The following is a 26606-nucleotide window of genomic DNA, read 5'->3' as shown; positions in this document are numbered from 1 at the left end:
TTGGACATTTGGACTTGCAATTTGGACTGCATTTTCCAAATTGCTGTGGAAGTTTTGATAGAAAGCAATCATTCGTGGTGAGGCTGGTACTGGGGAGCCAGACACACTGTCGGCTCTATGCTTAAAGCACAACAATTGACAAGAAGAGGTGGACTACTGTACATATTAAAGATATTTGAATTTCATATGATTAAAAATTATAAAAAGGTTTTCCTGGCATTTACAGTGCAAGTATGATCAACTTATCAGATATCAGTACTGAAGCTCCCTAAAAAATAATGCTGACTTGAAGATATATTTTCATTGCTACTTACTAGATGCGTTACGTTTTAGAGATGCTGTTCCATTTGTCCCACTGGCTCCATTCTTCTTGGACTGATTCTTTGGTTCTGCCTTTGGTTTTGAAGACATCCCACTGGTCACTGTTCCCTTCTTTCCCTTCAGCTGAACAAGGTAAGAAACCTTTTAAAATATTTTTCTAAATAAATCTCAGAGAAATTATTACTGCATATGTGTAGATCTGTTCTGATAAACACCTACAGATTTGTAGGGCATTAGGACATAAGAGCTTTGGAAAGATGGAATTTGCGCGGAACAACTTAATTTAAGCAAAACCTAAACAATGAGCTGTATGCCAAATCAGCAATCACACTGAGGGAAATAACAGAATTGGGTTACTGCTGTCAGTTAAGTGATATAAGGGGAATTATACTGTATAAGAAAGCCATGTAATTGTAGAATTTTAAACAGTCTTCAATATTATGAGAAACAATAACCTGATCTGACTGTAAACAAAGATATGGCAGTGAGTTTGTCAGGAAAATCTAAAGACTTTGTTGTCATCCAAGCAACAGGGATTAGTGCATGGTGCTCCTATCGTTTTACTTCACTATGATTTCACAGGCCAGCAGTGCCGTCTACAGTCTGTACACCTTGTTAGATGAAAATCTACTTCTTTTAGTGCAGTGGCACTTTGTGGTCATGATGGTGATGTTAACACCCTTTGGGCCCGCCACACACTGCACACATCAAAAGTGTGGCAGGAAAAAGGCAGGGCTCCAAACAACACCATATGGTGACTTATGTGGCCATGCAAGCAGGGTGGCACTTAGAGTAGGGCTGTAAAATAGAAATTGCACACATAGATGTTTATTGTAAAAGAGAGGCAGGAAATATGATGTGTTACAACCACACAAGCATGTGTGCACAGTACATATATACATATAGTACTATAGATATTCTATAAAATACTAATAATACACTACACACAAAACTGTGGCTTTTATAAGATGGTTCTGAAGGTAGTCTTTCAGAATAATTCACAAATGTTAATGTATGTTAATGTGTACCATATATTTAATCAGTGATTAGGATCAGCTGTAAACAGCTTGATTGGAGAAGCTCTAACTGGAGCTGATGCACAGGGTGAACATTTCCAATGCCTGGACATGGGAATGATTTTGGGCCCAGTCATGGTTTAATTAAATTAGTAAGAACTACACCAGATGGGGAACACAATTCAAGAGAGGAGGGCAGTGTGTGGCCAACATCAACACCTCATCTAGTGAGTCAAAGCATGCCCCTGCAGGAAAAATAAATAGAGCTTCCTCTTTCCCTTAGCCAGGCTTCTCCCTCTTACACTTGTTCTCATCGCATGTAAATCAGGAAATGTACCATTCATTTGAAGGGATGCACAGCAGTGACAGTATGGGATGTATCCCTATGGGATATACAAATATGTCAGTTTCCCCAAGAAAATGTTAGCAGAGGTGTTAACTTCCACATTTGTTTAAAACCAGATTATGAGAGTCACTGATGCAAATAACATGGTCTTGTTGACATTATAGCTGTAATGTCTCAGTGGCTTACTAATAGCTTACTTGTACTTAGTGTGCAAAGTGTTGCTTTGTAACAAATAAGAAAGAAATAAGAAATATCAATCAGTTCAAGTGGGTGTACAGTGAGACAGATCAATAATGTTAATATGCTGAGCTCATTTAGACTGTTCCTGACCCATGTTGTTAATAATTTAGCTACTACATGATGGTCTGGCCTCAGGACCATTGCTGTGGGATTTGCCATCACTGCATGTTTTCACTAAAAATGTATTTTATGTCACAAAAGAGAAATACTTCGTTCTGACATTAACAGAGGCAGTCTGTGTTTCAGATGAGGTGTACTGCCTCCACTCCCTCCAAATGTTGGGGCTGGGGATATAAAGTATTGTAAAGCTTTTAAATAAAGTGTTAGTTAAGGCAGAGAACTAAAGTTGCATTTGTATTGGCCGATTGGCTCCAGTCATCCACAGTATGCATTACAATGGCTGTCTTATTCCCAGCTGTGAAGCTGGTAATACCCAATCATACTCATTCAGGCATACATTGATTGACTTTGTCCCTCTTAGTCACCCCGCCCCTTTTTCTGCAGACGACCAAACAACACATACCCAAATTAAACTAGCTGTTGTCTTAACATTTTAAGGGTTATATTGATGACCTTGGTGTCGTTTAAAGGAAAGGCTTTCCAGTTTATTATTTCACGCTGTAAAATATGAAATATGACTCCCCTTCACCCACTAGCTTCCTCCACTGCATGCCCACCGTTGTCACGGAAACTTACTGTAGCGGTGGGGGCCGTTTAATCCCCCTTCTCCTGGTGGGATTTCAAAGGTAATTCCTATTGGTTATATGGTTACTTTGTTGTTAAACATTATATTAACATTAAGAAACTAGTCGCTGTGATAATTCAATCCTAAATTGCTTTATACCATTTGAATCGTGAGACTTTATGCTTTCATTTGATATATAGTTTGTTCTTTTTTACTAAATCTGGAAGGTCAATTTTGATCCCAGGCCTGGGACCGGGGTAACTGTAATTATGCCAATGCGGTTTACTGTCCTCCTTCCATCACCTGAGCTGCCTCCTTATGTTATTTATTTTCACACCACAGGTAGGTTGTCTGAGTTTCATTGTTCTTACATCATGTATGGTTATTACAACAGAGGAAGCAGATTCTGACAGCTGATATTACTGTCTACTTAATCAGGGAATAAGATCCTACATATATCAAACTGTTACTGCTGACTTACTGTAAGAAATCTCTAATGTGACTAATCAGACCTTGACAAAGTGAAAGTGAAAACACCATAAAGGATCCAATAAAATTATAGAAAGAGAAAATGTTGTGAATTGTAGACTGACATTTTGAATGTCCAACAGTAGAACAGGAAAAAGGAAAGGTTAAGGAGAAGAGTGTTAGTCACCTGAGTAGTGTCTTTAGTTTTAGAATCAGCAGTGACGGACTTAGAAGATATTTTAGAAACAGGAGTTTTGTAGTGACTGGCAGAGGTAGAGGAAGAGAAAGCAGAAGAAGAGGGAGTCTTGGGAGGATAGCGAGTGGCCAGCTTGGGTGAGGGCATGTTCTCATAGAGGTCAGCATTCTCATAGTGCACTTCCTCTTTCAGCTGGAGCCCCACTGTGCTAGGACTAGAATAGCGTCCCTCTGGGTCCTTGGGTTAGACCAGTCATGCAAGTAAGAAAAGAAGATGAGAGAAGGGAAGACATGAAAAAGAGACAATATATAACAGGAAAGAAAATCCAAGGACAATAGAGACAAGCAATGCAGAATTAGTTTCATCACATAGGACACATAGACTACAAAAGGTAATGTAATTTACTCAACATGGGAGGGACACCACTACTAATACTAACACTACTACAATGAAACCAGTTGTTTATTTCTCCAGTGGCTTCCTGTAGTCTGATCGTCAGAGTCGTACTTGACTCTTGTGAGTTCCACAAATTTCTGGGATGGCATTTTAAAATCACCAGAGTTTTCCTGGAGTTAAAGATGTTAGAATAGCAAAATCAAATACTTCACAAATTACGACCTTGCCCATCTCCACTGTTCTTCTAGTCCAAATTGAGCTGAAACTTTTACAATTTTAGCAGGAGCAAAAATATAAACTCTTCAGACAGGGGCATTAGAAAAACAAAAGGGGATTAAAGGTAGTGGATTTGTAAGAAATTGAGTCCTTGCCCTACGAACAACAGCTAAAAAAACAAGTGCACTACAGAGGCCTTTTTGTAGCTGTTCTGCAGCTTTCCATCTCTTTTAAATAAACATCTTAACATAATGGGCAAACTCAATTCAGTGATGAAGACCATGTGATATGATTAAAACACTTCAAAACAGCTACTAAAGAGACTTCATGGTGACTATATAGTTATAGCCTATTGTGTTGTAAGCTGGTTGGCGACCCCCTGTTCAGGATAAGCGGTATAGCTGATGGATGAATGGGTGGAGATCTGTGTACTGAGCTCCTTTAGCTTAGTTTTTATGTGTAAGTGTCTTTGCACAGAACAAGCATGTTTTTACCGTTCCATTAATGGGCACATCGTCATAGTGCAGAGCCATTCCAGTGGGGCAGGCATATCCATTGACTGGGTTGTCTAGGTACGGGTTTGGAGAAACAGCACGCTTACTGGTGAAACTGTAAGGAGAATACATCAATATTCATTAAGAAGTCAATTAATAAAGTCATTCCAAAACCTCAGATTGTCATAACTTAAACTGACCCAGTAATCTATAAAATATGCTCTGTACATGGATCATTAGCAGCAATAACGTCAAGCCCTTGGTTACAGTAAGGGCTGAATGATGTTCAAAATATTCTGAATATACTGTCTGCATGATCAACTCAAGAGAGCAGGAGCAGGAGCTCAAAAGAAGGATAAAACAACAAAGAATGAATAGGCAATGGCCAGAAAGAAAAAAAAAAAAACCCAAACAAAAAACAAACAGAAAAAAGTGTGTCCCTCACCAGAAGGACTGCTTGGCCAGCTGGATGACATTGGCAGTGGTCTCGACATCAATATAGTCATAATGGAGCGTGGCTGGGTCAGTGGTGGAGCCTGTCTCAGCCAATAAAACTCCCAACCAACGACCCAATTCCTCAGAGGAGGAGGCCTGGAGGAGAAAAAAAAGCATTACAGGAATTGAATCATACAGTTTATGAGATATAGTGTGATATGAATAGCTGTTACAGAAATTGTTGCCTAAATGAAAACTGATGACATCCACAGCTGCTTCTTGCACCTTTTAGCAAATCATGAGCTAAAATATTTACACAGTAATACAAGTTGCTGAAATTTAAGGCTATTTTGGTTTGTTGTAGGAAATGTTTACCTTCTGGATGTTATCACCCATCAAATGCTTAGTAATGATATGATTTCACAGGGAGGAGAAATGAAAGAAGGGGCAGGGGAAAGTGTGCAGACTGCATAAAGAAAAGAAAACTAAATAAATAAACAGGAAAACATGATGACCAGTGTTTGGCTTGTCCCAGTGTGACTGTGTTTTAATGTAGTTTCAGGCACACTTACTTCATTTAATGTTTGAGAATGGAGCTTTAGAGTAACGTAAAGAATACACATCTCCTCATTAATATAATGGGAAAGTAAACATTTGAAAACTCCTTACTCAAATCTTACCTCGAGAACAGCCACTTCTTGGCCATTACGAAGAAGGCGGAAGGCAAATGGGTGTTTGTGGTCGAGGCCGGGGCTGACCTCGCATCCTCGGAGGGGCAGTGAGGCGATGTGGCTCTTCAGGTCATCCCGGTCCTTATGAAGGAGCAGCTGGTTGTCTCTGAGGCGGCACCAGCGCTCACGCCAACGGTTATTGGACAGCACATTCAGATAGCCTGTTATTTAAAACACATAATGTCAGCATGGAACTACTTTTTTTTTTTTTGGAGACAGATTTTCACCCATGCACGAGGGATTCATGGGAGCCAATATTTTTGTAATTTTGAACAGAGCTCTGGATCTGAATTATTAAAATGCACTTGGTGTTTTCAACAGTAACCACAGACATCTCCAAGCTAGTCATTTCAACTTCAAACTAACTGCCACAAAAATAGCATCTGAAGTTATACAGCACAATTAGTATTCAGCTTTTTTAGGCAAATCATTAAAATGTGACTGAACCATTTACGATAATAACTTTAATCTCTTTGTCTTACCACATGTGGGTACATCTTCTTCTGCTGATGATGTCTGCTCATCTGTGGATGGCTTCTTCTTACCCAACCCAATGATTTTAGTGATTTTCTTCCCTGCACCCTTCCCCACTGTTCCAGTCTTCTGCTCTGACTTAGAGTTCTTCTTTCCTTTTCCTGAGAGAGTGATGGAGATTAAGCATTGGGTTGATTACTTAAAACAGAGGGGAAATTAGTAAACCACTGAGCAATGACCTTTTTGCTGACCTAACGTGTTGTATCATTATCTAAAGATGAGGAATTAGCAAGGGAGATGTTATGTGCTCATTTGTATTGATTCAATTATGTTTGGATGCCTCTGCAATACTGTAAGAAAGAAAAGAGAAAGAAAAAGAGCAACTTTATACTATGGTATAAACAACTATGAGTTTTAGAACTGGTTGCTTTGAGTTTAATCAGACCCTTGTGGGTTCAAAAGATCTGTTGGTGATCTAGCCTCAGTTTGCGATCCGAGCATTCCCACTGGTCTGAGTGGGACAATTTGAGATGGCCTAGTTTCTATTCAAAGAGAAAAAGAGAGAAATTACATTCTACTGCAATGAGGCCTAAAGCCAAGTAAAAGGCCATGACTGAGTCCCTACAAATGAGGAAAATTGTTTCTGCTTGTGTTTGGATATTAATACCGAAAATGATAAGACAGAAGAAGAGTGAAGAAATAAAGCTATGGTCAAAAGATGTGACAGCATGACTTTAACACATAAGAGGGCAAAAGCCAGATACTGATGCAAAAGATACAGTGGAGGAGAACTCGGGGAAAAGCATTCCTCTTCACTGATATCATCATACCATGACGACTAACACTTGAGTATTTGCAGTGATTCGAGAAACACACTTACACACACACTGGTCATAATCACCCGAGCTGTTTTGCAAAAACAACTCTACGATGCACAAATAAGCTGTTAAAAACTGACATGCTAATGATAGAAACTCTTCTTCTCTTCCGTTTCAACATTTTTTCTGTAAACTGCTTCATCCCTGGCATGATGTGACAACTGCAAAGGCAACTGCCTTAATTAAATAGCTGTCCACGCTCAATTTTAGTTGCAGTTTTTTTTTTTTGAAAATACAAGTATACAAACACACATCACACACAACACAGGCCTGAGGTGAAAAGCAGACACAGATGTGAAAGCGATTCAAAGCTTTTTAAAAAGAAGGAATTATGAGATTTTTCCCTTCCAAAGACAAGAGGAGAAAAACTGACCAGGTAAATTTGATTCCAGTAAATATGCTCTTTTTGTTACCAGCCATGGAAAGAATGTGGCTGATTAAGTTGAAAAGAGGGTTTCAGGGCTAAATAAAGGAACGACTAAAGCACAAGGGGACTAAGTCAAGTAAAGTAAGAACGAGAACTCTGGGGACTTTATTACATTTATTCCACTGATAAATCTGTTGTGATAATAATAAATGGTATCAAAGAAGTTCAACTTTATAAAAACCTGCAAAACATATCATAAAATATGCCACTGGTACCATAAACCTTGTATTAATTGAAGAAAGCATGGACACTGGCACTCGAGTTCCCACCAAAAAACTGCATTAGAAGACAATGCTATTTCTCCTCCCTTACGTAGGTAATTACTTAACCTAAAAGCAGTTTTATTTTAAAGCTCAAGTCTCTATTTGATGCTGCTGAAAGTACCAAATTGTGAGGTGTAAGTGGGCCCTAGAAAGAAGCTTTTAAAAATGCCCTGACTGCAGCATTTCAAATGTCATCCTACTTGGGGATTAATTCAGTAATTGAAATAAAGGATATATCATTTTTTTATATTGGTTTGAGAAATCTGTAAACAGAAAAAAACTGTGATGGAAAAGCACAGAGCCCTATATGTTATCAGAGAAAAAAAAAAACAAAAGAAATTTTACTTTTTTGTGAGCAGTAATTTTGTGTCCCGTTATCAAAGTAAGGTCAACGGGAGACTAAGTGGAGACTTCAGAAAGCTGTTGCTTGTTTATTTTGTATAGGATTAAACTAATGAAATATAACATAGTACGCTTTAGAGGCACTGCTGGAGGATTTTATTACATTTGAACAAAGTTAGGCTAGCTGTTTCTCCCTCCTCCTTTTCCTTATGCTAAGATAGCCAACAAAGAGTGAAAGAAGTATCAATCTTCTCATAACTTTAACATATTTCCCAGAATGTTTAACAATTTCTTTAAAAGTAACATTTATTTTAATCCTCAGATTTTGTGCCATATCATCTTGACTGAGATGCATCAGCAAGAGGAAGAAAAATTGTTAAATTGATTCTTCTTTGAAGAAACATCCTGATTCACTTCAGACTTCAAGGGATAATTATTTGATAAGCCATCCATGTTATATGAGCAGCAACTAAAAGTTCAGTCTAAATTATGCAGGGTAAGCATTGCCAGAACAAACTTAACATCCAATCACGGAATCTAAAATCTAATCAGAGGTATATATTGATCTATATCAATCCATCCATCCATCCATCCATCCATCCATCCATCCATCCATCTTCTTCCGCTTATCCGGGACCAGGTCCCGGGTGCAGTAGCCTAAGCAGGGATACCCAGACTTCCTTCTCCCTGGACACTTCCTCCAGCTCTTCCAGGACATCGAGAGGCGTTCCCAGGCCAGCCAGGAGACATAGTCCCTCTAGCGTGTCCTGGGTCTTCCCCGGGGCCTCCTCCCGGTGGGACATGCCCGGAACACCTCCCCAGGGAGGCGCCCAGGAGGCATCTAAAACAGATGCCCGAGCCACCTCAACTGATTCCTCTCGATGTGGAGGAGCAGCGGCTCTACTCCGAGCTCCTCCACCTATCTCTAAGGGAGCGCCCGGCCACCCTGCGGAGGAAGCTCATTTCAGCCGCTTGTATTCGAGATCTTGTCCTTTCAGTCATGACCCAGAGCTCATGACCATAGGTGAGAGTAGGAACGTAGATTGACCGGGAAAAAGAGAGCTTCACCTTTCGGCTTAGCTCCTTCTTCACCACACCGACCGCATTACTGCTGCCGATCTATATCAATTTAAATCATAATTCTAATGGAATATTGGTTGCTATGGGCAATGCAGTCAGCTAATGTTTTTTTTACCTTACTTTCGCAACAAAACCTGTTTTCTTTGAAAAAATTGTATATCCACCTAAGGCCGAGTTTTTAGTGAGGGTTCGACCAATGCTGTCTGTAAATGTACTGTAAATAGATCTGCAACAACAAATTCTATTATTAAAATAGTTAGCAGTGAATGTATCTATAAAATAGTTAGGTCTAGTGATGTAGCTGTTTGCAGCGGCACACAGTGACCTGGTGAGCAGCTGCAGATGAAATTGGCAACAGTGAAGAAGAGTAAATCACGTTTTCCAAATTTAAACAATTTTTACACTGTTATGTGGATAGTGGTTGTGATGTCTTGTTCTAGTTTTTCTGCTATGTGGTCAGATAATCAGTCATTTACTAAAATGTTCACAAAGTAACAAAGTAACTGAGTATACAGACTATTGTTTTATCTGATATCAGTCCACACTCACTCTGTAAGACATAGGCATAAGTCACCATTTACCCTCTGTGTGTTTTGGCCTTCATGTTTATATTTCTTCTTTAGTTTTTTGTTTGTTTGCTTGTTTGTTTATTGTTTTGGCTGCTGTGTCTGTGGGTGAAAACAGCACACACACTGCCGTTCTAACAACTGACACAGGTCAGAGTCGGTGTGGATTAAATGTTTCTGTGTTCACATTTAAAGTTTGGACAATGTCATGAGATTCCAGCCGAGAGACAGTCTGGGGCACACAGAGGGAGACACAGCAGAGCTCACACAACAGGCTGATTGAGACACTGATTCATACTGGGAATTTGGTTGTTATGCACTATGGTTGTACCACCAGAAAATGTCCCTGTGGCCCCGGTGGTCTGTCCGCCACTGGCTCACACCACAACACCACCCAGAGTTTTTACAGAGGAGCTCTTAGGAGAAGAATCCAGCTAGTATCCTGCCCACGTTCTTCAGACAATTGCATTCTTATATGCAGCTCGCAAGGATAATGTCTACCAATGGTTAAGAGCATGTGTGGAATGTTGATGTATTCAAAGTAGCGTGTGGAGCAAATTACTGTTACGATTAATGTAAATATAAAACAGAATTTTCATTCATTTGTTAATGAAGAACAAATGCATTGTATGCATGATGCATATACACTGGAAAGGTAAAAATACTTCAAACTGAATGCATCTAAGGGTAATGTCTCTGGAGAAGTAATCAAATATTTTATATAACTGAATGCTCATGCAGGAGATCACTGTAGATCTTATTTCTACACTCCCCATAGTTTCACAGCCATGACACATAAAGATGACTTACACAACCGAGTCTATGAATCACAGCTCTGTGCTGATTCCATAAAAACCCAACTGAAGGAGAGATCTAAACTGCTGGTGGGAAATCTGTTTCAGAGATAATACTGAAAAAATTAACCAATCTTAACAAGGGAAAAAAAAAAAAAAAAAAAAAATCAGTCTTAAATTTTAAGTTGACAATCCAAATAATTGAGCTGACAAGCAAAATGAAATTTCTCTCCCAGAGGAATTTTGCCTGCTGAGCAAACAAACAATAAATATTCAGAGACTATTTCACCCATATCTCTTTACTTTGGCATGTAATTCAGCAGGGGAAGTGTAAAACCCATGTTAAATAAATCCAAATGCTCATTCTTCATGTTTTATTATTAAAGGCTGACCTTCTCAAAACTACAGATTCACCTCCTAATCATGAGACAGATTAAGGGGAAAGGCAGCTGTAATATCTCAAGGTTGAGTCCAGGCTGAGAACAACGCTTTGTTAGTTTGACAAAACAGCAATACTTACAATGTCTTAGCCCTCATTTTACTAGTACTATTACTGTTTCATTGTGCTTTAGGGCTACATTTAATGGTATGTTATGAATACACTGATTAATGATGGGGACTTTACTCTATAAACAACTAAACATTCTCAGATTTTAAAACATCATCATCATCAGACAAAACAATCCCCGCTCAATCTTAACTTTCTGCTGTATCATATGGTCTTCACTAAGCAATAAAGTTACCAAGCCCCCAATTCTAACTTTCAAGCTTAATGCTAGAGCAGCTGACCTGAGACTGAAGCTCATGGAGAGAATGGACACCTGGAACCACCAGTGCCAAATACTAAGACCAAGTGAGGTACCCTGCAAAAGTCGAAGATGTGACTGCAGCACTGCAAACAATACAGCTACCATCACTGACATACAGCAACTGCAATCCTTGAGATGCTTAGGTATGAGATGAAAAACATGAACTGCTATAAGCAGCAGTATCCTCCCTGGAGGAAGAGGTGGGAAGCCAATAACAAGGCAGCACGGACGGGAATTAGGCAGCAATCAGAAATGCAGAAACAATGATGTAGAAAGGCATACCTAAGAAGTACAACAAGCTGTCCATACCTGAGGTCTTGGAAACTGCCAAGCAAAGACTCACAGCCCTGGACACCTGCCTGAAGAGGTACACCAGAGACAGAGGTACACCTAAAAGCAGACCCACCAAGGCTGGAGACAGAACAAAACTGGAAAGCCATATGGAAAAAGGACGCATTGCATAGCATTATTGCTCGGTACCTAGTGAACCTACAAATGACCGAATCAACCTTCCTGAACAGGATCCAGTAACCATTACAGTGGCAGACAGCCAAGAAAGGGTCTCAAGGATGAGCTGCTAGTGGATGGCACCCACCAAGAATGGTTAACCAAAGGTCGAACAGTTCTATCTATCATAATGGATAAGATGTGTAGGCACAGGAATCAATAGATTACGTTACAATACATTAGTCCCCCGAAACTGCAACACCAAACAGACCAACCTCTGCACTGTCAAGATTGACTGCAATAAAGCCTATGACCGCTGTACACATGGATCACTAAACTGTACATCAAAAGGACTCTAAGATCCTTCATCAAGAACTCAGTGGGAATGTGAAAAACAAACCTAGAGGGCAACTTCAAGCCAATCGCACAAATCAAGTGCGGCATCTACCAAGGAGATGCATTGTCCCTGCTGTTGTTCTGCAGAACAGGTCTGAACCCCCTCATCCAGATCATCACCAAAAGTGGTTAAGGATACCAAATGCAGAATGGAGCGACCATCAGCCACCTCTTCCACATGGATGGCATTAAGCTGTATGCCAGGAGTGAATGAGACATCAAGTCACTGATCTATACTATTAGGGTCTACAGATAAGAAGAGGGAAGGTTGTCAGAATCGAGGGAATTGTATTACCAGAAGGCAACGAAGCGAATGTTGAGGAAAGCTACAAGTAGCTTGGAATCCCACAGGCAAACAGAACAATCAAGAGGTTGCAAGCAGATCAGCCACTGCCAAATACCTACAAAGAATAAGGTAGGTCCAGAAAACTCTGAATGGGAAGAATAAGGTTTGTGCTATCAAAACCTATGCCCTGCTGGTCATTAAATACCCCACTGGTATAATAATCTGGCCAAAAGAGAAGGCCAATGCTACTGAAATCAAGGAACAGGAAACTTCTCACAAAGCCCAAAGGGGTTCCCCCTTAAATCTAAAATCATGAGACTATACACTATGTGGAAGGAAGGAGGCCGAGGACCAGTGAGCATCTGAGCCACTATCCAGGATAAAACAGTACATGAGTCCATGAGTACATCAAGATGATGGCCTCAAGCGATCAGGTGCTTAGTGAATACCTCAGGCAGCAGAAACCCAAGGAGGTACAAAAGGAAGATCAAAAACCATCATAGAAGGACAAACCACTGCACAGAATGTACCACCAGAAGAGAGAAGAAGTGGCTAATATCAAAAAAATCATACCAATGGCTGTACAAAGCTGGACAACAGCACAGAGGCACTAATCATGGCAGAACAGGAACAAGGCCTAAGTACAAGATTATCACTATCAGACCATGCAGGACCCCAAATGAAGGCTGTGCAAAGAGGCCCCTGAGTCAATCCAGCACATAACAGAGGGGTGTCAGATGCTAACAGAAAGTGCATACATGGAACACCACAACTAAATGGCTGGCATAGTGTATAGACAAATCTGTGCCAAGTATGGGCTGGAAGTCCCAAGATTAAAATGGGAACTGCCCCTGAAGGTGGTTGGGAACAACCAGGCTAAGATCCTCTGGGACTTCCAGATACAGACAGTCAAACTGGTAATGACTACCTGTCTACCTGACTACCTTAAGGAGGGAACGTGAGATTGACAGATGGATCGGGGCATCAGCAGCAGTAATGCGGTCGGTGTACCGGTCCGTTGTGGTGAAGAAGGAGCTGAGCCGGAAGGCGAAGCTCTCGATTTACCGGTCAATCTACGTTCCTACTCTCACCTTGCTGCTCCTCCACATCGAGAGGAGTCAGTTGAGCTGGCCCGGGGCCCGCGCCTCCCGGGTCGCCCCGGATAATCGGAAGAAGATGGATGGATGGATTATTTGATCATTTTTGTTGCAGCCTTACCTTGGTCCTTGCAGTCACTGTGTCCATTCTCGTGGGTTGCCTCACCATCTGAACTCGGTCTGTCACACGAAGCTTTCTGGTAACAAGAAAGTATAAAATGAGCAAAAAAACTAACTTTGTAGTACTTAATGCAAAGACACAGCTGTCTAATTATACTGTATATTGTAAAAACTTTTAGAGAATCTGTAATATGTTACAAATGAAAAATTAGACAAGGCTGTGTTGCCAAATTGGGAGCGGTTTGTCTTTTAAGAGGCTCTGAATTTGTTCTTTTTCCACCACCAAGGCGCACACATACACTACGTACAGTATGTCTCCAGCAATTTTACCTGCTTTATCCAATGAAAACATGCTAACACCCGTGCAGCAGAATAACTCCCACCCTATGCATAAGACTGACAGTACTGGGTAGCACTGTCAGTGACAGACCGCCTGAGTTACTGCAGGTCCTTCCTTCCTGCTGCTGCCAGACTATACAAAAAACACTGCTCCCTGTAGACCCCTCCCCATATACCTACTGTAAAAAATTATTAATATATTTTTATTGTAAATATTTTATTTTTTACTTTTTCTATATTGCTCCCATTTTTATCTTGTGCCTTACCCTCTGCTGCTGTGACACAGTGAATTTTCCAGCTGCAGGACAAATAAAGGGTTCTTCTTATGTTATCCTACCCATTGCAATTATGTTTAATTATGCCTAAAAATGACCCTTGGAGAATGGATTTATATTTGCAAATCCTACTACAGCACAATGAATTCAAGATTATTAGGTCTAAATAAGGCAGTGCTGACATATGAGAAAGACAGGAGATTGAGGAGGTATTTGATACCATTTTAGCATAAAGTCTCTTGATCAAATGTGAATCCATGTAAATCCATTATAACTTATTTAATTAGGTTATATTTCAGTATTATAGTAGCTTCCAGTTTACTGGTTTTATGGCCTGTTTGTTTCACTGCTGTTATCAACCCTTTTCCAGTAGCTGCAGGCTACTGAAATGCTCTGTTAAAACTACTGACACATAGCACCACGTCAGTCATGTTCTATCAGCTCATATATTGGTCCAACCAGAAGCACAACTCAAAGTAAATGCTAAAAATTAATGCTTAATCAGTTAAAATTAATTAATTGCTAAAAGCAATAATTGATTCCCAAGGTAAAATGAGCAACATATGATATCACTTGGCTGTTTATACTCTGATACACAGACAATTAATATAACGAACTCCAAATAATGGAGGTCGAGTTTAACTGGGAGGCTCTACCTACTGAAAATGATGTTTGGTTGTCAGCTAGAATTTGCCTTGCAGAGAGAGCTTTAACTAAACAACTATCAATACTTTTGGGCCTTTAGTCAAGATACTTATGGAACAAACAATAATGGCTAATATAGTTTTAATTTATGAAAGCAACAATTTCAGCAGAAAAAAATAGCCTTCTACCTGAAATAGATGCAAAGTATATCAGATTTGTGCATCTCACAGCTTAACAGAACCAATCAAAACACTGGAACCAACCTAGAACCTGATCCAAATTTAAAACTCAACAGAACAAAAATAACAATTGGGAAACGGGGGATATGGGATATGGGAAACTACAACATTGACTGATAATGTATTTGCACAGGCTTATCTATCAGCATGCATGTATGTTAGTTTACCTTTTCCAGTTCAGGCTTGTGCACTGGTGACCCAGATCCAGTTCCATCCAAGTCTACACTTCCATTAGCACACACCTCTCTCATCACCTGGAAAATGTAAGGAAATACAACAGTAGTTTATGAAGAAACTGTTCACATGAAACAAGTGGAAAGTCCACACTCATACACATTCAGGTCACCACAGAGGGAGTTCAGTTTATACGCTGATTCATCTAACTTGGCTGGTGGAACATTAGGTCCAAACTGTGATTATAACCAATGGGTGGATCCCTTATTTTAAAATCCTGAAATATTTCCTCACACCATTGCCACATAATTAAGCATCTCATTCTTGCAGTCTAGAAAGTATGCCTGGGGTAATGTAAGCCACATGTACTGTGAACTCCCTCCTCTCATATCCCACCATGCTACTGAATGGCAGCCAAGGGATCATAAGGCAATATAGCACATGCGGTGGTGTAACTACAGGAGGCAGAGATCATGCATGCATGTGTGGTAGGAGCTGTTGGAGGAGTGGGGGTGTCTGGTATACAGTGTTTACTACATCCATGGAATCCTTATGCAATAAGGGGCACCAGTGTGCATTACAGTGACCTTGTTAGACTAAAGACCTGGCAACCCATTGTCATATTTGGCATTCTGAGACATGTTGATGACAGGGGTGTGTGTAGATGAGCGATGTGCAGAGGTAAATGAGAATTTTGATGAACTGCTGTATGTGAAAGTCAACTAATGCACTCTCTGACATACACACATAACACACATTCCCCCTTGTCTTCTCCATAAGCATTCAGAACCATCTTTGGCTGTCCAGAGCTCCTCAGCTCATTGGTTTTGGCTTGCAGGGAGCATAATTGGGTTTCGCTTAGGAAATGACAAGCTGTGGCTCCGTGGGTTTGGCTCAGAGATCAGCTCAGAGGCTGGACACCAGGAAAGACTGCAACATCATGTCTATCATTGCACTGTTGCTTTGCCGGACAGTGCTACTACATAGCCACTACTATGTAATACAAATTAAAGTAGAGGAGGTGGTACTCAACACCAGTTTCAAAAAAAGGAATATGCTGACAATTGAAGTTGCGTCTTTATGCTCTACGGAAGACAATGACATAGCCATTTCTGAGGACGGCATAATTCATATTTTTATGGTGGCAGATATCAACATTTTCTTAACGTTAAGCTATGTATTTGTAGCTATTGTATTGGTGTAGCTATTGTATTATGTATTTTTTTCATTATTTTTTTCCTGTTTCTTATAAAATGTGGCTGTGTGTTTATGGGGTCCTTGCTGCAGAATGTTGAAGCCGTGCAGAACAGCTAAGATGAAAGTATTTATGTGTCTGTATTAGACATTAACATTAAAGTTGAAAAAAAAAAATTAAGGGAGAGCATAACATAAGCATAACATGCAAAACAGGTTCCTGGGTAGGTCACTGCAGTTCGCCACTGCCACTGTGACACTGACATTTTTTCCATTTATATTTCTTTGTTATGGTTTTGTGTATTTTAAAGGGCCGGTGAGAGACAGGCACTGTAAACCAGCTTAAAGTGGAATTCATTATTGCTGTACGATATATTTTCCCCTATACAAATAAGCTTTTTAATAAACAAATACCAAAATATCAAAGACAATGGCATGCACACAATGACCATGCACTGTTACATAGCTTGGACCATAATAATGGACTTTGTGGAATTTGAATGCACATTTGAGCAGGTATATTACATTAATAACAGTAAGCATACAACTTACTTTCTGCAAACTTAGTGTAGAAAAAGGCAAGAAAAGAGAAGTTTGGAGGGGTGATATTACATTAGTCAGCATGACAGGAAATCAGGTCATACTGTAGCAGACAACAAAAAGGAGAGCAATTAAAGAAGGGGGAAAAATAAGAATATGCATATATATTTTAAAATATACTGGGAACGTTTAGGAGAATGAAATAAAACCATGTGTGTCATAAACACATCATTAGCAGACAATGTCTGGAAGAATCATTACTATAACTGGTGAGCCTTGGAAACCTTCAGGTACTCTCCTAGTTTTCCCTTCGCTCTCCTGTCTTTTCTCCCTTTCAGGACTTTCCTATTCCTCCGGTTCTACCCTTCCTTCCTCTTCTCACATTGCTTCCCCTTCCTTCCCTTTTCCTCTCATTTTCTGCCCCCTCCTCAATTTTCAACCCTTCATTTGTATTTGTTACATCCAATTTCGCTTTTGTCATGAGGATACACTGTTGATCAGGCAATCTGACACTAGTGGGAAATTTTACAAGACACTTTATTTCCATTATCCAAATCAATAATATGAAATGCAAGTATGGCTGTTCTTGAAGTTTTATGCCTGTGGGTCGAAGACAGGTTCCAGAGAAAAAGCTGGAGAAAAAGAGGTCATAAATGAGTGAGTGCTTAATACCCAGTGGTCTTAGCAACACAATATCCAAACACAAAGACATGCTAATATTTCTGGCTGGATGCCACCCTTACACACCCTGAGGCCCGAGGGAAAGCGGAGCAGGTCAGAGAATCTACCCCACCATCGCTCTGCTACTAATGATGCACACAGCCTCTAAATCTAGAGGGAGGGTGTGAGAGTGAACAACCTTAGCCAACTGGAAGTGATGACTGCTGATTGCAGTAGCATGATGAAATACATATGCATCGATTAGGCGAAGAAAAACACCGGAGGGATTTGGAGAGTGAAAAATTGCCATAGTGTTATCACTTTGCTATGTTTCCAATATCCCGGCACTGTACAATGTATGCACCCAGACCCAATTTAACCAAGCAACAATTAGTGCAGCCATTACCACATTTTGGTGGGTACAGAGCCTTGTATGTTTTCACAGGTCTGGTTGCAAGAGCCTGCAGATATGTTGCACATGACAAGGTTATCTGCCCCAGCCAATCAATAAACAACAGCTAATTACTGTGTGGACTGAGTAATTGGGCCAAAAAGAAAAACACAAATCTTCGTTTCCTGATAGCCAAAAACATGAAATAGTTGAAACCAAGAAAAAGACAGGAAGCAAACAATAACACAAATAATAAAACTGGTGTTTCCATCAATGGTCTGTAAGTCAAAATAATTTTTTAATGAGAGAACGAAAAAGCATATCCTTGAGCCCAAAAGCCAGTTGGTAAAACTGCAGCAAAGGGCAGAAGGTAATGGGCATGAATGATAACAAAAATACTATTGCAAAAATGGCCAGGAGGAATCATAAATTGTGCACAATAGGTTGTGTGGACAAACAAGGAAGAGGTGATTAGGAAGAGGGTGTTGTGGGGTTTCTTTCAAATTCAAAAACCAGATGAGGCCAGTCTTTCCTCCAGTGACTGAAATAGAAAGATCCCAGAGATGGTGGTACTGCACTAACAACAAATGGACCCAGGGGTTAAAAGCAGAAAGTACCAAAGTCTATTTGATGTCAGCAGGGTGGGTTTGTTTTGCAGGCTTGTTGAGCAGCCAGAGGGAAAGATCAGAGCTCGAAAGAGAAGACGAGGGGGTGGAGAGAGACACAAAGAATGTGTGTGTGAGAGAGGGGGGGGATCAGAGGACTACAAACCAAACATCTTCACATCTGAGTGAAACCAGTAGAGTCACCTGTTCATAACAAAACATTAGTCATACAATATCAGAAAAAGAATTCCTGAAGAACAAAAGCCATGTTAGACTGAGAGCTACAATGGGTACGGAAAGTATTCAGACCCCTTTAAATTTTTCACTCTTTGTGTCATTGCAGCCATTTGCCAAAATCAAAAAAGTTCATTTTATTTCTCATTAATGTACACTCAGCACCCCATCTTGACAGAAAAAAACAGAAATGTAGAAATTTTTGCAAATTTATTAAAAAAGAAAAACTGAAATATCACATGGTCATAAGTATTCAGACCCTGTGCTCAGTATTGAGTAGAAGCACCCTTTTGAGCTAGTACAGCCATGAGTCTTCTTGGGAATGATGCAACAAGTTTTTCACACCTGGATTTGGGGATCCTCTGCCATTCTTCCTTGCAGATCCTCTCCAGTTCTGTCAGGTTGGATGGTGAACGTTGGTGGACAGCCATTTTCAGGTCTCTCCAGAGATGCTCAATTGGGTTTAGGTCAGGGCTCTGGCTGGGCCAGTCAAGAACGGTCACAGAGTTGTTCCGAAGCCACTCCTTTGTTATTTTAGCTGTGTGCTTAGGGTCATTGTCCTGTTGAAAGGTGAACCTTCGGCCCAGTCTGAGGTCCTGAGCACTCTGGAAGAGGTTTTCTTCCAGGATATCTCTGTACTTGGCCACATTCATCTTTCCTTCAATTGCAACCAGTCGTCCTGTCCCTGCAGCTGAAAAACACCCCCACAACATGATGCTCCCACCACCATGTTTCACTGTAGGGATTGTATTGGGCAGGTGATGAGCAGTGCCTGGTTTTCTCCACACATACTGCTTAGAATTAACACCAAAAAGTTCAATCTTGGTCTCATCAGACCAGAGAATCTTATTTCTCATGGTCTGGGAGTCCTTCATGTGTTTTTTGGCAAACTCTGTGCGGGCTTTCATGTGTCTTGCACTGAGGAGAGGTCTCCGTCGGGCCACTCTGCCATAAAGCCCCAACTGGTGGAGGGCTGCAGTGATAGTTGACTTTGTGGAACTTTCTCCCATCTCCCTACTGCATCTCTGGAGCTCAGCCACAGTGATCTTTGGGTTCTTCTTTACCTCTCACCAAGGCTCTTCTCTCACAATTGCTCAGTTTGGCTGGACGGCCAGGTCTAGGAAGAGTTCTGGTCGTCCCAAACTTTTTCCATTTGAGGATTATGGAGGCCATTGTGCTCTTAGGAACCTTGAGTGCTACAGAAATTCTTTTGTAATCTTGGCCAGATCTGAGCCTTGCCACAATTCTGTCTCTGAGCTCCTTGGGCAGTTCCTTCGACCTCATGATTCTCATTTGCTCTGACATGCACTGTGAGCTGTAAGGTCTTATATAGACAGGTGTGTGCCTTTCCTAATCAAGTCCAATCAGTTTAATTAAACACAGCTGGACTCCAATGAAGGAGCAGAACCATCTCAAGGAGGATCAGAAGAAATGGACAGCATGTGAGTTAAATATGAGTGTCACTGCAAAGGGTCTGAATACTTATGACCATGTGATATTTCAGTTTTTCTTTTTTAATAAATTTGCAAAAATTTCTACATTTCTGTTTTTTTCTGTCAAGATGGGGTGCTGAGTGTACATTAATGAGAAATAAAATGAACTTTTTTGACTTTGGCAAATGGCTGCAATGACACAAAGAGTAAAAAATTTAAAGGGGTCTGAATACTTTCCGTACCCACTGTACATCCTTCATTCTTTAAACTTCCTAAATGGAAGTTACAGTGCATCTAATTTCACCTCAATGGCAGCAATGTCTGAAAACTGAAGACTTTCACCCAAATATGAACCATATTACACTGATCCATAGTGAGTGTTGCTAATTCTAGTGTACAGCAACCTTTAGTGTGTTTGACAGCTCTCTGATTTATGCAATGATCCACATAAGCCTGTGGTTTGAAATCATTTTAGAACAACTAAGATGCTTTCTAGCCTTTTGTATATTCCACAGTCATATCTATTAGAGACACTGTGCTTTCAGAAAGGCTGTTACTGTACTGAAAAATGATCCGAATATTATAAAAAGTTTAAAAGTTTCAGTCATAAACTGATATTTTTAAATCTACAAATGTTAGGAAATACATTAACAAAATGGGTAGTGTGTATCACTTTATTTAAAGCTGTGATTTCTGAGGAAATAAATGACCTATAGTATAGTCAAATGATTTCAGCAAGACAAAATTATTTCCACTTAATAAATGCTTACTCATCTATTTCAGAGCTTTTGAGCAAATTAAGTCTACACAGTTGTCATAAAAATGGATATATTGAAACATTTAGAGCCTCTTAACCATGTGTGGTCTTTTTCTGCAATAAAGGGGTATCTTAGTGTAAGAAAAGCGAAAAATACCTAACACTGGTATTGACGTTATCATGTTACCTTGAGCCACTCTTCCGCCTGTTCTTTGCTCTGCACAGCCAGCACTAGGGCGTCTGCACCCTGGTGGACAATCTTCAATTCGTGCCGCTTCTTCTTGCCGTCTTTAGGGATGTGGGTGATGCTGCATCCAGACAGGGTCAGCTCCATCTGGGGAGTGTGGTCTTTGGAGGACTTGTAACACTGGAAGAAGAGAAGAGGAGCAAGTTATATTGGAGGAAGTAAACATGAGTGTTATCTTGCTTGTTGTCTATGTTTCTTTTTGTTTGCATTTATCCCTTACCAGCAATTTGTTATCCTTGATGACACACAGGAGTTTAGTCCACTGCCCAAAGCGTTTCTTGCGCAGCAGAAATGCACAGATCCTGGCATCTTTCACCAGATCCATGGACGCCTCTTCAGATGGCCACTGGTGACGCATCTTCTGGCCCTTCCCATCCTCCTCTTCCTCATCGTACGACTCGTAGGAGCTGCTCATTGCATCTGAGTCATAGTCTGAGAGGGACATGCACATACAAAAGTTTTATTTCTTAGTCATTAAAGAGCAAGTCATTTCTCCTCAACAGCATCTCCATTTACGACCTAAGTTTTTATGGTTATAAGTGTGTATCAGTGTATGTACTTTAAATCACACTGTCACTCACTGGAGGTGATGTATTCAGGAGCCTTTCCAGGACTTAAAGGAACTGCTTCTTCATAGTAGCCTTCGGGCAGAGAGGAGCTGGGCAGCGGAGGAGGCCCGTTGTTTGGAGGCTGCACAGAGAACACAAATTTCCATTGATGCCATGACAACTGACTACTGTCTTAAACTGCTCACACATCAATCTCTTCACTGCATATATTTTACGTATCACTCAAACGCACTAACATTTGAAGAGAATTCAACCCATTTATTGTGTCACTTTTTCAGTATTACAATGTGTCATTACATTTATGAGAGGGCTATCGAGTATTAAAACAACAGTAACAGCCACTGAACATCTGCCCATTCAGTCTTCCATACATAGCTCCATCCAGTCCCTAAGCAGTTCTCTTAAGCCCACCTTTCTGCTGCACCATAGCATTGCAGTGTTTCAAAAAAGTGCATCAAAAAAACTCCTTCATTATATAAATCAATACTGTCAATTAATGACATTTCTGTCATAGCAATTACAACACACAAATAGAGGTGAATTTTAACAACAATGAGGTTTTGTCTGATGAGTCTTTAATGATGGTGACAACAAGCAAAAATGATAATTCATCTTCCCACCAGCAATTTATCAGTCAGATTGTAAGACCGGATGCAGCCAGCTGTAATTCTTTTGATCACAGCAAGGACATAATTGGCCAAAGTGTCAACTCAAAACAAAGGTAACCATTGTGCAGAGACATTATAGGCATTTGTAAAAAGAAGGGATGATTGTAAGGAAGAAAAGAGAATAATTACACAGAAAAAGTAAATGAGTGGCCAAGAGTTGGTTTAAGAAAACCCTTGTTGGGGCCATTTAATGCTGTCTTAAATTCACTTTAACAAATAACCAAATTAAGCAAAACGGAGATAAGCAGATAATTTATGACTAAAGAGGTGATACAAAGGTATTTTTGTTACTGTGCAATGAACAATAAGGTCTTGAATGTTTTTAAGATATTTTATGGTATTATACTACAGCGTCCATGGCAGATGGAGGCATGGGGAGAGGGTGGAGAGCAAAAGTGGAAGTGAGACCTCCTTTGTTTAGACATGTTCTCTTTGACATGATACTGTCCTACACATTGAGTTATTAGAGCAGCAGATCAACTGCACAGCTTAATGTGTGCGTCTTGGCCAGTGCTGCACTTCTCTGACATTTTAACTCTTAGCAATAACAGAACTGTGGTTATAAACTTCAAATTTGAATCTTGCAGCACACAGAAACCTATGTCTCACTGCTTAGTATACATCACTATGGTGCCAGTATTTCAACACTGTACACAAAAGTACATTACAGTGCTATTTCCAGATTTATCATCATGTCTTCCTTAAAACAGATAACGTTAATTGAATGGCCTGTTTAACCTGCAGCCCAGCAGACTAAAGCATGCTAGCACCAGACAACTTCAAAGTGCATAAAATGTTGTCAAGCTACAAAGACCTTATAAGGCCACACTCTAAGTTTTCCTGACAGCCCTTCTAACAAAGAGCATTAGCTGCAGACTTGTTTCCTCTTATGGAAAACTCTTTTGACTTCTTTTTATATTTTATTTACTGTTGGTTGTGTTGATTTTCCAGCCAGTTACAAATAGAATAATGTCCATAATTGTTATGAAACTGTAGGTGCTACAGTCCATTTGTTACAGCTGAACCAATCAGGCATCAGCACTGCAGTGACATAACCAATCAATGCTGTAGCAATGTAGAACATTCATGAAAGGGTGTGGCTGACGTGCAGCCTTAATTATTTCACCCAAGTTGCAGCATTGTTCTCAAATGCGCACTAGTGCACATTGACTAAATGTATTAATTTATTTATTAAAATAATGTTCAGACATATTTTACCTCACTCAGTTGGCTCCCTGAAACTATACCTCTGCTTCTTTAAGTATAATGTCAGCAGCACCAACACTCCTCAAAGTGTCCCACGGGCATCCTCAAGTAGGTCCGAAAGCAATCATGGTACAGCTTCAACTCCTGCACCAAATGGTGAAACTCTCCATGTTCACTTCTTCTTTTTAGTACAGGGTGCATAAGATTTTTCTTTTTTTTTATTTATTAAAATAGGCACTAGTTCAGCATCACTTCATGTGGAATCTATTTTTTGTAGTATGATGTTTTAGAATCTGTAGTCGCATATTAGTGTCATTTTTTATGTGAATTTTTTTGGTGTGTTTAAGTTGCCCCAAATATTTGACTAAATAAAGCTGGGTAAACAAGACAAAAGGAATGGTTGATTGAGCCCAAAACACTGTGATCACTGGCTGTGCAAAATATGCTGATATTGACATAACACACTTTGCCTGATCAAATTATTGCTTTTTAACCCTGTGTTATGACCATGGTGATGTTCCTCAGCATCAGAGATGGAGCAAATCCTGTTAGCTGAGGTACAGCCAAAAAATCCAGTGCTATGTTTTAAAGTGAAATCATTCAAATTCACAATTTTATATCATTTCAAACGTTTTCTGGGATTTCTATTTTACCTCTCACCATCTCCAAAAACACCACCTAAATCAAACATGAAGCAAAGGCTCATTTGTTGATATTAGGGCCAAGCCCACTCTTTGCCAATAATAATTCAATAAGAAGCTGGAGTCAGGCCCTAAAGCAGAAAAAGTCTGGAGATGAAAGGTAAATGCTCATGAATACCAGGCTTACAGCACCATCCACCCAATAGTTCACTATGTTTAAAACTCCATGATGTGACATTCTCTTAATCTTGTTTTCTCACACTGTTAGTCATTTATAGTTTGGTTCTCAAACCAAAAACTAAACAACTAGTCTTTTTTCCTCCCACTTTATCACTCTGTTGCACAAAAATGAGCCAATTAATCACACTGTATCGTGTGTGGCTTTTGGTGCACTGTGCACAATACAGAGATTAGTTTCTTCTTCTTCTTGTTTCACTCAATCAACCCTTACCCTGTGCTAATCCTCCTCTTCATCCTGCCTGTTTTTTTTTTTCATCTATAAGTCAAGTTGCAGGCCAGCCCTCTAGCAGAAACCTTATCACATCTCCTTTGGGGGAAACAGTGGTTCAGTGAACTCATTTCTTGGCAGGGATACACTGCCCTACTAAACTCCAGCCCTGCCAGAGTTATCCTCCCTAGCCCAACCATATAAAGAAAAAAAAAAAGAAATCCCTAGGAGAGGAAAACAGACATTAAGCATGGCAGAGAAGTGTGGGGTTAAAAGAACAAAGCCACTCAGCCTCAACAGTCAAATAATGACCCACAACCGCAGGTTTGAGAAGTGAACGTGAATGTGGACATGATTGTATTTGTGGATGAAGATTTTTTTTTTTCTATTTCTATTGTATTTGGGGGGGGGGAACATTTTGCCTTCATTTGTCTGTGGGTCACGAAAAGGTGGACAGGAAACAGGCAAGACAGAGATAGAGAAAGGGGGGAGACCTGTGATAAACATTGCAGGCTAGACTCACATCGTTGATGTTGTGCATGCATTATGTTCATATTTTCAGTGCTCTGCCAAAACCACTCAGCTATTAAGGTGAATGTTGATTTGCAGCTTTATATCTCACATCACAATGACTTCCTTAGAACCTTTTTCAGTAACAATAACACCATTAATAATCATGTACTCCATGAGTGCCACAGAATACATTACATTATACTCCAGGGAATGTGATACCATTGCTCTGCTATGTAGTGACTGAAAGCTTAAAGGCTCCAGGGTGAGGAGTGTATTTGCATACACACACACACACACACACACACACACACACACACTTGTATACACACAAACACAAACAATTTTTTGCTTAGCTTTCATCCCCTGAAACAACAGCTTGGTCGTTTCACACAAGAGATTTGCTGATCCTTTACAGGAGTTCAGTGTGGTGACAATACGTATCGCCCCTCTGTTAACCATGTACACACACAAAGAATGACTGACAACACACAAAGGTCCATGTTTCTCTGAAGTCTAGTTCTAATCTGAACCTAAAGCTTTATCTGTTCCACCGATCTCCAAAACATTCACTGACTATCTTCATATCTTAGCATACATCTGGATAGGGGCTCAGCAGTCATGTTTTCTTCCTTTCTTTTCAGGTGTTAAATGCTCCACTATATCTGATGTTCGCAGGCAATGCATAATTAGTTTTTAGTACTCTTTACTTGAAACCAGTTGTATGCTATGGCAAAAATGATCCTACAAGAGTGGTGAGAATGAAGCAAAACATTAAACGTGTGAGCTAGACAGCTAAACATCCTTGTTATACAGTAAACCAAGGGGATTTGTAGATCTAGGTGATCATCTTTTCTCTTTGTGATTTGTTGTTTCTAACAATAAAACAATAAAACATAATACCACTCAACTATGTCCAATATATATCAGAAATACCTAAATAAAAAAGTATGGTTGGGGAAGAAAATGATATTATGTTGGAATTAGGATCTACTATGGTAAAATATCACCATAGCTGCTTTGTAGGATAATGCTCTTCTAAAGTGTCCACCGTCCAACCTTATGCTAAGTGTCCACTCTTGGTCTGAAACCATTGGAAGAAAATAAAACCTAAAATCCAAGCAAATAATAGTATGATGAGAGTATGATGTGCAGTTTTTTGTTTTACTTAAATTGCTTAATGCACTTCAAATAAGCTGTCTGAAAAATATATCTGGTTGCTAAAAATAGGGGTCTCTAAAAGATAACAGTCTTTCAAGATGCTCATTGATTTATCTCTCCCATAGCAAGACTGCTGAAACCTTCTAC

General features: G+C 39.9%; 1 protein-coding gene across 3 annotated transcripts in view; it reads right to left on the bottom strand.

Annotated features, from left to right (window-relative positions):
* Positions 1-26606, bottom strand: part of afap1 (actin filament associated protein 1) — a 55635-nt gene that overhangs the window by 5648 nt on the left and 23381 nt on the right. The window contains exons 4-14 of one of the 3 annotated variants that reach the window (XM_026329298.1): positions 21838-21946; positions 21477-21688; positions 21197-21376; positions 15189-15275; positions 13525-13600; positions 6027-6179; positions 5494-5705; positions 4824-4969; positions 4379-4493; positions 3264-3509; positions 315-444 (exon numbers count right to left, since the gene is read on the bottom strand). In XM_026329298.1, the coding sequence (XP_026185083.1) occupies positions 315-444; positions 3264-3509; positions 4379-4493; positions 4824-4969; positions 5494-5705; positions 6027-6179; positions 13525-13600; positions 15189-15275; positions 21197-21376; positions 21477-21688; positions 21838-21946 (1666 nt within the window). The remainder of the gene's footprint in view (positions 1-314; positions 445-3263; positions 3510-4378; positions 4494-4823; positions 4970-5493; positions 5706-6026; positions 6180-13524; positions 13601-15188; positions 15276-21196; positions 21377-21476; positions 21689-21837; positions 21947-26606) is intronic. The other 2 variants (XM_026329289.1, XM_026329279.1) reach the window with 2 other exon arrangements.

The sequence above is a fragment of the Mastacembelus armatus genome, chromosome 18 (assembly GCF_900324485.2).
Source record: "Mastacembelus armatus chromosome 18, fMasArm1.2, whole genome shotgun sequence".
NCBI lineage: Eukaryota > Metazoa > Chordata > Actinopteri > Synbranchiformes > Mastacembelidae > Mastacembelus > Mastacembelus armatus.
This window is presented reverse-complemented; position numbering and strand designations above follow the sequence as displayed.